This window comes from Bombina bombina, chromosome 9 (genome assembly GCF_027579735.1).
Source record: "Bombina bombina isolate aBomBom1 chromosome 9, aBomBom1.pri, whole genome shotgun sequence".
In the NCBI taxonomy this organism is placed as follows: Eukaryota; Metazoa; Chordata; class Amphibia; order Anura; family Bombinatoridae; genus Bombina; species Bombina bombina.
In genome coordinates this window covers 276,174,278-276,185,689 of record NC_069507.1, presented here as the reverse complement: position 1 = coordinate 276,185,689, position 11,412 = coordinate 276,174,278, and the positions used below count along the sequence as shown (strand labels likewise).

Here is an 11,412-nt window from a genome sequence, read left to right as displayed (position 1 = left end):
GAAGACGTCATTTGGTATCGTATTCCCTAGGGATGCACCGAAATTTCGGCAGCCGAAATTTTCGGCCGAAAATGAGCCTATCTCATTCGGGCCGAAAGAGGGGCAAACCGGCCGAAAATTGCGTGCTCTATCTGCCCCACACCTACACTTACTGGCCGCCGCTTACTGCATCTACTTGCACCTAAAATTAAGGATGGTGCAGCTAGAGGCCTTCTAGGCCGTTTAATTAGCAACTACATTTCCCACAACACCACTCACTGCAGCACAGCCTCCTCCCTCCTTTCCTACCTAGAGCGGTTCCTTCCTCTTTTTGCAAAATCTGCACTTCCTGTTCTGAAAGGCTCCGGTGTACTGTTTGCTTAGTGCTGTAGAAGAAGAGTTGCTCCGGTTCAGTGGTTCAGCAGTTCAGCTCTGTGAGAGACAACGGAGGTTTGATTTACAGTTGTGTAGTGTGAGGAGGTAGAGGGGGGTTGCTCTGTGTTATGCTGTTGTAAATCAAACCTCCGTTGTCTCTAACAGAGCTAAACTGCTGAACCGGAGCAACTCTTCCTCCACAAAATGCTGAATAATTGCAGTAATAGACAAAGCTTCTATGTTTTAAATCCCTAGTAAACAGTTATACAAGCAGGGCTTTTACTTAGTGTGTGTACCACATGTGTGACTTTATTGTGCTGTTATTTAGTCTGTAAATAGTGTGTGTGAGCTGTGTATAACATATTTACTGTATAACCTATATATATATATATATATATATATATATATATATATATATATATATATCTACTCATAACCTAAATATACAAAGCTTATCTGCTCTTTATTAAACCCAACAAATACCACACTACAGTTTTGTGCTGTTATATAGCCTGTACATAGTGTGTGTGAGCTGTGTATAACCCATAAATATCGAATACACAGCTTATCTGCTCTTTATTAAACATGACAAATACCAAACTGCAGCTCTGTGCTGTTATATAGTCTGTAATTAGTGTGTGAGCTGTGCATAACAACTATTTACTGTGTATAACCCATATACAGTATATCTAGTTATAAGCTAAATATCTAATACAAAGTGTATCTGCTCTTTATTAAACCTAACAAATACCAAGCTGTAGCTCTGTGCTGTTATTTAGTCTGTAATTAGTGTGTGTGAGCTGTGTATAACATAACTATTACACATGCAGTATTCCTGATCTGCCAATAAATATTAATACTGCAGTGTAAACCATTTCTTGCAAGTTTTAATTGTCTAGCCCTTACTGTTTTGCATAGATAGAAAGGTTTTCTAGGACTATACTAAATTTGGATAACTAGTAAACCAAAAGAAAATCTCTTAAATCTGATTCTGTTACATAGAACTGAATGAAGAATGTATATTGATATTAAATAATCAACAATATATTATTCTTCACTCATTCATATATAACAGAAACAGATTTAACAGATTTTTATTTATATTGCTTTTTAAAGTTATTTTTTTGTCCAATTTCAGTGTGGTTAATGGTTATTTATTTACTGGCTTGTAGTTTTTTTTATTTCAGATCCATTAAATTCATTAAAAACTGTAATATAATAAAATTATAGAAAAAAAACTATTTTAAAATCATTTTTGAAAAAAAAAGTCAGTTTCGGTTTCGGTTTCGGTTTTCGGCCAAGGGCATCCTGAATTTTCGGTTTCGGTTTCGGTCCAGAATTTTCATTTCGGTGCATCCCTAGTATTCCCCTTTGGGCTTGGTTGGGTCTCAGCAAAGCAGATACCAGGGACTGTAAAGGGGTTAAAGTTTAAAACGGCTCCGGTTCCGTTATTTTAAGGGTTAAAGCTTCCAAATTTGGTGTGCAATACTTTTAAGGCTTTAAGACACTGTGGTGAAAATTTGATAAATTTTGAACAATTCCTTCATGGTTTTTCGCAATTGCAGTAATAAAGTGTGTTCAGTTTAAAATTTAAAGTGACAGTAACGGTTTTATTTTAAAACGTTTTTGTACTTTGTTATCAAGTTTATGCCTGTTTAACATGTCTGAACTACCAGATAGACTGTGTTCTGAATGTGGGGAAGCCAGAATTCCTATTCATTTAAATAAATGTGATTTATGTGATAATGACAATGATGCCCAAGATGATTCCTCAAGCGAGGGGAGTAAGCATGGTACTGCATCATTCCCTCCTTCGTCTACACGAGTCTTGCCCACTCAGGAGGCCCCTAGTACATCTAGCGCGCCAATACTCCTTACTATGCAACAATTAACGGCTGTAATGGATAATTCTGTCAAAAACATTTTAGCCAAAATAAACACTTGTCAGCGTAAGCGCGGCTGCTCTGTTTTAGATACTGAAGAGCATGACGACGCTGATATTAATATCTCTGAAGGGCCCCTAACCCAGTCTGATGGGGCCAGGGAGGTTTTGTCTGAGGGAGAAATTACTGATTCAGGGAACATTTCTCAACAGGCTGAACCTGATGTGATTGCATTTAAATTTAAGTTGGAACATCTCCGCATTCTGCTTAAGGAGGTATTATCCACTCTGGATGATTGTGACAAGTTGGTCATCCCAGAGAAACTATGTAAAATGGACAAGTTCCTAGAGGTGCCGGGGCTCCCAGAAGCTTTTCCTATACCCAAGCGGGTGGCGGACATTGTTAATAAAGAATGGGAGAGGCCAGGTATTCCTTTCGTCCCTCCCCCCATATTTAAAAAATTGTTTCCTATGGTCGACCCCAGAAAGGACTTATGGCAGACAGTCCCCAAGGTCGAGGGAGCGGTTTCCACTTTAAACAAACGCACCACTATACCCATAGAGGATAGTTGTGCTTTCAAAGATCCTATGGATAAAAAATTAGAAGGTTTGCTTAAAAAGATGTTTGTGCAGCAGGGTTACCTTCTACAACCAATTTCATGCATTGTCCCTGTCGCTACAGCCGCATGTTTCTGGTTCGATGAGCTGATAAAGGCGGTCGATAGTGATTCTCCTCCTTATGAGGAGATTATGGACAGAATCAATGCTCTCAAATTGGCTAATTCTTTCACCCTCGACGCCACTTTGCAATTGGCTAGGTTAGCGGCTAAGAATTCTGGGTTTGCTATTGTGGCGCGCAGAGCGCTTTGGTTGAAATCTTGGTCGGCTGATGCGTCTTCCAAGAACAAGCTACTTAACATTCCTTTCAAGGGGAAAACGCTGTTTGGCCCTGACTTGAAAGAGATTATCTCTGATATCACTGGGGGTAAGGGCCACGCCCTTCCTCAGGATCGGCCTTTCAAGGCAAAAAATAAACCTAATTTTCGTCCCTTTCGTAGAAACGGACCAGCCCAAGGTGCTACGTCCTCTAAGCAAGAGGGTAATACTTCTCAAGCCAAGCCAGCTTGGAGACCAATGCAAGGCTGGAACAAAGGAAAGCAGGCCAAGAAACCTGCCACTGCTACCAAGACTGCATGAAATGTTGGCCCCCGATCCGGGACCGGATCTGGTGGGGGGCAGACTCTCTCTCTTCGCTCAGGCTTGGGCAAGAGATGTTCTGGATCCTTGGGCGCTAGAAATAGTCTCCCAAGGTTATCTTCTGGAATTCAAGGGACTTCCCCCAAGGGGGAGGTTCCACAGGTCTCAGTTGTCTTCAGACCACATAAAAAGACAGGCATTCTTACATTGTGTAGAAGACCTGTTAAATATGGGAGTGATTCATCCTGTTCCATTAAGAGAACAAGGGATGGGGTTCTACTCCAATCTGTTCATAGTTCCCAAAAAAGAGGGAACGTTCAGACCAATCTTAGATCTCAAGATCTTAAACAAGTTTCTCAAGGTTCCATCGTTCAAGATGGAAACCATTCGAACTATTCTTCCTTCCATCCAGGAAGGTCAATTCATGACCACGGTGGATTTAAAGGATGCGTATCTACATATTCCTATCCACAAGGAACATCATCGGTTCCTAAGGTTCGCATTCCTGGACAAACATTACCAGTTCGTGGCGCTTCCTTTCGGATTAGCCACTGCTCCAAGGATTTTCACAAAGGTACTAGGGTCCCTTCTAGCTGTGCTAAGACCAAGGGGCATTGCTGTAGTACCTTACTTGGACGACATTCTGATTCAGGCGTCGTCCCTTCCTCAAGCAAAGGCTCACACGGACATCGTCCTGGCCTTTCTCAGATCTCACGGATGGAAAGTGAACGTGGAAAAGAGTTCTCTATCCCCGTCAACAAGGGTTCCCTTCTTGGGAACAATTATAGACTCCTCAGAAATGAGGATTTTTCTAACAGAGGCCAGAAAAACAAAACTTCTAGACTCTTGTCGGATACTTCATTCCGTTCCTCTTCCTTCCATAGCTCAGTGCATGGAAGTGATCGGGTTGATGGTAGCGGCAATGGACATAGTTCCTTTTGCGCGCATTCATCTAAGACCATTACAACTGTGCATGCTCAGTCAGTGGAATGGGGACTATACAGACTTGTCTCCGAAGATACAAGTAAATCAGAGGACCAGAGACTCACTCCGTTGGTGGCTGTCCCTGGACAACCTGTCACAAGGGATGACATTCCGCAGACCAGAGTGGGTCATTGTCACGACCGACGCCAGTCTGATGGGCTGGGGCGCGGTCTGGGGATCCCTGAAAGCTCAGGGTCTTTGGTCTCGGGAAGAATCTCTTCTACCGATAAATATTCTGGAACTGAGAGCGATATTCAATGCTCTCAAGGCTTGGCCTCAGCTAGCGAGGGCCAAGTTCATACGGTTTCAATCAGACAACATGACAACTGTTGCGTACATCAACCATCAGGGGGGAACAAGGAGTTCCCTAGCGATGGAAGAAGTGACCAAAATCATTCTATGGGCGGAGTCTCACTCCTGCCACCTGTCTGCTATCCACATCCCAGGAGTGGAAAATTGGGAAGCGGATTTTCTGAGTCGTCAGACATTGCATCCGGGGGAGTGGGAACTCCATCCGGAAATCTTTGCCCAAGTCACTCAGCTGTGGGGCATTCCAGACATGGATCTGATGGCCTCTCGTCAGAACTTCAAAGTTCCTTGCTACGGGTCCAGATCCAGGGATCCCAAGGCGGCTCTAGTGGATGCACTAGTAGCACCTTGGACCTTCAAACTAGCTTATGTGTTCCCGCCCTTTCCTCTCATCCCCAGGCTGGTAGCCAGGATCAATCAGGAGAGGGCGTCGGTGATCTTGATAGCTCCTGCGTGGCTACGCAGGACTTGGTATGCAGATCTGGTGAATATGTCATCGGCTCCACCTTGGAAGCTACCTTTGAGACGAGACCTTCTTGTTCAGGGTCCGTTCGAACATCCGAATCTGGTTTCACTCCAGCTGACTGCTTGGAGATTGAACGCTTGATTTTATCGAAGCGAGGGTTCTCAGATTCTGTTATCGATACTCTTATTCAGGCCAGAAAGCCTGTAACTAGAAAGATTTACCACAAAATTTGGAAAAAATATATCTGTTGGTGTGAATCTAAAGGATTCCCTTGGGACAAGGTTAAGATTCCTAGGATCCTATCCTTCCTTCAAGAAGGATTGGAAAAAGGATTATCTGCAAGTTCCCTGAAGGGACAGATTTCTGCCTTGTCGGTGTTACTTCACAAAAAACTGGCTGCTGTGCCAGATGTTCAAGCTTTTGTTCAGGCTCTGGTTAGAATTAAGCCTGTTTACAAACCTTTGACTCCTCCTTGGAGTCTCAATTTAGTTCTTTCAGTTCTTCAGGGGGTTCCGTTTGAACCCTTGCATTCCGTTGATATTCAATTATTATCTTGGAAAGTTTTGTTTTTAGTTGCAATTTCTTCTGCCAGAAGAGTTTCAGAATTATCTGCTCTGCAGTGTTCTCCTCCTTATCTGGTGTTCCATGCAGATAAGGTGGTTTTACGTACCAAACCTGGTTTTCTTCCAAAAGTTGTTTCTAACAAAAACATTAACCAGGAGATTATCGTACCTTCTCTGTGTCCGAAACCAGTTTCAAAGAAGGAACGTTTGTTGCACAATTTGGATGTTGTTCGCGCTCTAAAATTCTATTTAGATGCTACAAAGGATTTTAGACAAACATCTTCCTTGTTTGTTGTTTATTCCGGTAAAAGGAGAGGTCAAAAAGCAACTTCTACCTCTCTCTCTTTTTGGATTAAAAGCATCATCAGATTGGCTTACGAGACTGCCGGACGGCAGCCTCCCGAAAGAATCACAGCTCATTCCACTAGGGCTGTGGCTTCCACATGGGCCTTCAAGAACGAGGCTTCTGTTGATCAGATATGTAGGGCAGCGACTTGGTCTTCACTGCACACTTTTACCAAATTTTACAAGTTTGATACTTTTGCTTCTTCTGAGGCTATTTTTGGGAGAAAGGTTTTGCAAGCCGTGGTGCCTTCCATTTAGGTGACCTGATTTGCTCCCTCCCTTCATCCGTGTCCTAAAGCTTTGGTATTGGTTCCCACAAGTAAGGATGACGCCGTGGACCGGACACACCTATGTTGGAGAAAACAGAATTTATGTTTACCTGATAAATTACTTTCTCCAACGGTGTGTCCGGTCCACGGCCCGCCCTGGTTTTTTAATCAGGTCTGATAATTTATTTTCTTTAACTACAGTCACCACGGTACCATATGGTTTCTCCTATGCAAATATTCCTCCTTAACGTCGGTCGAATGACTGGGGTAGGCGGAGCCTAGGAGGGATCATGTGACCAGCTTTGCTGGGCTCTTTGCCATTTCCTGTTGGGGAAGAGAATATCCCACAAGTAAGGATGACGCCGTGGACCGGACACACCGTTGGAGAAAGTAATTTATCAGGTAAACATAAATTCTGTTACTTTTTACCTCTGTGATTACCCTGTATCTAAACCTCTGCAGACTGCCCCTTATGTCAGTTATATTAATATACTTTTTACTTCTGTGATTACCCTGTATCTAAGCATCTGCAGACTGCTCCTTATCTCAGTTATATTAATATACTTTTTACCTCTGTGATTACCTTGTATATAAGCCTCTGCAGACTGCTCCTTATCTCAGTTATATTGATACACTTTGTACCTCTGTGATTACCCTGTATCTAAGCCTCTGCAGACTTCCCCTTATCTCAGTAATATTAATACACTTTTTACCTCTGTGATTACCCTGTATCTAACCCTCTGCAGACTGCTCCTTATCTCAGTTATATTAATATACTTTTTACCTCTGTGATTACCTTGTATCTAAGCCTCTGCAGACTGCTCCTTATCTTAGTTATATTAGTACACTTTTTACCTCTGTGATTACCTCGTATCTAAGCCTCTGCAGACTGCTCCTTATCTCAGTTATATTAATATACTTTTTACCTCTGTGATTACCCTGTATCTAAGCCTCTGCAGACTGCTCCTTATCTCCGTTATATTAGTACACTTTTTACTTCTGTGATTACCCTGTATCTAAGCATCTGCAGACTGCTCCTTATCTCAGTTATATTAATATACTTTTTACCTCTGTGATTACCCTGTATCTAAGCCTCTGCAGACTGCCCCTTATCTCAGTTATATTAGTACACTTTTTACTTCAGTGATTACCTTGTATCTAAGCCTCTGCAGACTGCCCCCTTATTATTATTATACTTTATTTATGAAGCGCCAACATATTCCGCAGTGCTGTCCATGGATACAATTCATATAAATAAAACAGTACAAGACTTGTAATTTACAAACATATACAGGAGGGATTGAGGGCCCTATTCCCGTGGGAATTTACAATCTAGAAGGGTAGGAGGTTGAGAAAACAGGAGGTGAGGACTGCAAGATTGAGAAATATGTTCATACAGAGTTAGATGAGGAAAATGTTAGGTAAGTGAAATTAATTTATTATTGAGTCTTCAGGGAACATTTAAAGGAAGACAGATTAGGGCAAAGCCTGACAGCACGAGGGAGAGTGTTCCAGAGGGTAGGTGCTGCACGACAGAAGTCCTGCAGTGTAGCATGAGAGGAGGTGATAGTCGCAGAAGCAAGGAGCAGGTCATTGTTGGATCTTAGTGGGCGGGCTGGAGTATACTTGTGTATTAGAGAGGAAAGGTAGAGGGGAGCGGCGTTGGTGAGAGCTTTGTATGTAAGGGTGAGAATTTTGAATTTAATTCTGGGGAGCCAATGAAGGGACTCGCAGAGAGGTGCAGCAGATACAGAGCAACAGGAAAGGTGGATCAGCTGGCCGAGGCATTTAAGATGGATTGAAGGGGAGAGAGGCGGGAACTAGGAAGGCCGGCGAGTAGGTTATTGCAGTAGTCAAGTCGGGAAATAACAAGGGAGTGGATTATTTGCTTTGTGGTGTCAGCGCTCAGAAAACGGCAAATCTTGGAAATATTGCGTAGATGGTTTGGCATGATATAGAAAGCGATTGGATATGGGGGACGAAGGATAGATTTGAGTCAAGTGTAACCCCATTATCTCAGTTCTTTTGACAGACTTGCATTTAGCCAATCAATGCTGACTCATAAATAACTCCATGTGAGTGAGTACAATCTTATCTATATGGCACACATAAACTAATGCCCTCTAGCTGTGAAAACCAGTCAAAATGCACCAAGATAAGAGGCGACCTTTAAAGGCTTAGAAATAAGCAAATGAGCCTACCTAGGTTTAGCTTTCAACTAAGTATACCAAGAGAACAAAGCAAATTTGATGATTAAAGTAAATTAGAAGGTTGTTTAAAATTGCATGCCCTATCTGACTCATGAAAGAGACGTGCATGGGTACAAACTGACTCTAGACGTTTCCTTTCTCAGGGACTTATCTGAGGTTCGGGCTGATTGGTCAAGATTCACTCGTCTTCTCCAGACCTCCTGTTCCTCCCTCATCTCACTGAGACCACATGGACCAGAAACTGCAGTGACACCAGCCACAGAGCCGCCATCCTACCTGCTTGTTACCTGGGAGCCAAGAGTGGGTTCAGTGCAGACCAAAGAGGAAAGGACAGAACCTCAGAGTCTGCTGGAGGCAGAACCTGCTGCGTTGTCTTTTGAGATGTCTCCACAGATTGAGGAGTCATTGAGGTCACAGTCTCTTGCACTTAAGCAGGAACTGCAAATGAAGGAATCATTACTGGAGTCATCTGACCAGGAAATAAGGCTGCTGAGGTCACAAATAGAAGGAACCGAGCGGGAAATTAAGCTGCTGCTGTCACAACAAGCGACATATGAACTGGAAACGAGGTCCCTAAGGTCACAAATAACTTCATCAGAACAGGAAGTAAGGTTAGTAAAGTCACAACATGCAACAGTACAACAGGAAGTTAGTTCACTAAAGTCACAGCTAAAGATGTCAGATCAGGAAGCAAAGTCAATACAGTCCCAATTAGTAGCCTCCGAGCAGGAAGTAAAATTAATTAAATCAAAAGTAGAGATATCTGATAAGGAAGCTGAAGTTGTCCGGGAAAATGCAGAACAGGAAGTAAGTTTTATGAAATCGTTATTAGAAGGATCTGTGCTGGAGGCTGAGTCTCTGAGGTCACGTGTGTACACATATGAGACGGAGGTAGAGACTCTGAGGTCACACGTGGACACATATGAGAAGGAGGCAGAGACTCTGAGGTTACGTGTGGACACATATGAGAGGGAAGTGGAGTCTCTGAGGTCACGTCTGGAGTCACAAGAGAGGGAGAAGGAGGAGACCAGACTGCTACAAGAGCAGCGAGAGCTGAGAGACCATCAGGAAAGGTAAGGAGTCACTGTGCCCCCTACACATGATACGACTTTCTGGACTTACCTAATTTCTGTCATATTTAATGTCATTCTCCTTTTTAGTTAGTTACCCTTAATTCTCATTAAGAGAATCCTGCCGTCACCGCGTAGGCCTGTCCTGCCTGTACCGCGTGCACCTGTCCTACACTGTCTTCTGTTCTCTCCCCAGCCAACGGTCACTGGAGCGACTGGATTATGAGCGTTCTGCGACGTTGCAGGAGCTCGTTGTGTGCCGGGAGGAGCTGCTGCGTTGTCACCTTGAAAGGGACATTGCTAGGGAGGAGGCTGGCAGTCTGCAGAATGCTCTGCACAAGGTAGGTGAGGATTAGTGTTACTGTGTCATGTATGGTAGGGACATGGTAAGTCTAATGACAGATGTGTAAGCTAGCCATGAAATGCTACTGCAGTTCCTGTAATTTTGCCGACAGAATTACTAGATCATTATGATTTTTGCCAGATTTACAAACAGCTTCTGTAATATTTGTGCTATGATTACTTGCAGAGGGCCAGTGGACAAGAAATGTTTACAGGTAACAGGTGTTTCATTCTAATGACACAGTGAGTCCACGGATCATCATTCATTTTCTAGCCTTAAATCTTAATGTCAGCGGCAGACAGCAGCTGTGACCCAGGTATACCCATACCTCCTGATCTGGTCACTGCCCTGAAACGCTGTTAAAAACAAAATTTATGCTTACCTGATAAATTTATTTATTTCTTGACACGGTGAGTCCACGGATCATCATCAATTACTGTTGGGAATATCACTACTGGCCAGCAGGAGGAGGCAAAGAGCACCACAGCAGAGCTGTTAAAGGGACAGTGTGGTCAAAATTAAACTTTCATGATTCAGATAGGGCATGCAATTTTAAACAACTTTCCAATTTACTTCTATTATCTAATTTGCTAAATTCTTTAGATATCCTTTGTTGAAGAAATAGCAATGCACATGTGTGAGCCAATCACACAAGGCCTCTATGTGCAGCAACCATTCAGCAGCTACTGGGCATATCTAGATATGCTTTTCAGCAAGTGATATCAAGAGAATGAAGCAAATTAGGTAATAGAAGTAAATTAGAAAGATGTTTAAAATGACATGCTCTTTCTAAATCACGAAAGAAAAAAATTTGGTTTCATGTCCCTTTAAAGGGACAGTATACACTGATTTTCATATAACTGCATGTAATAGACACTACTATAAAGAATAAGATGCACAGATACTGATATAAAAATCCAATATAAAATGGTTTAAAAACTTACTTAGAGGCTTTCAGTTTAGCTCTGTTGAAAAGGTAGCTGGAAAGCCCACTGCAAGTGGCAAATAAGACACTCCCCCCCCCCTTCTTTTCCATATGAAAAGACCCTTTACACAAACAGGAGCAAGCTGGAGAAGGTAGCTGACGGTATTCACATAAAACTTTGGGGCTTGGTTAGGAGTCTGAAAATCAGAGCAATGTTCTTTAAAAATAAGCAAAACTATACATTAATTTAAAAAAAATCTTTATGGGCTATATAAATAGATCATCTACAAAACATTTATGCAAAGAAAAAATGAGTGTATAATGTCCCTTTAAGTATCACTCCCCTACCCACAAACCCCAGTCATTCTCTCTGCCTCTAGTACAAGGAAGAGGTGAAGTAATTAGGTGTCCTGATTAAGATTTTTATCAAGATTTTTTTTATTTTGTATTCTGGGCAAGATTGCTCTGGCCTTCCATCACAATCTGTGTCTAGCC

General features: G+C 42.5%; 1 protein-coding gene across 1 annotated transcript in view; it reads left to right on the top strand.

The window, feature by feature from the left end:
• Positions 1 to 7,419: 7,419 nt before the first annotated feature.
• The window catches only part of LOC128640585 (centrosome-associated protein CEP250-like), a 220,112-nt gene continuing 216,119 nt past the window's right edge, over positions 7,420 to 11,412 (top strand). Inside the window, 2 exon segments of the mRNA XM_053693056.1 lie at positions 7,420 to 9,652; positions 9,846 to 9,990. Of these exon segments, the coding sequence (XP_053549031.1) occupies positions 8,655 to 9,652; positions 9,846 to 9,990 (1,143 nt within the window). The 5' untranslated portion in view covers positions 7,420 to 8,654.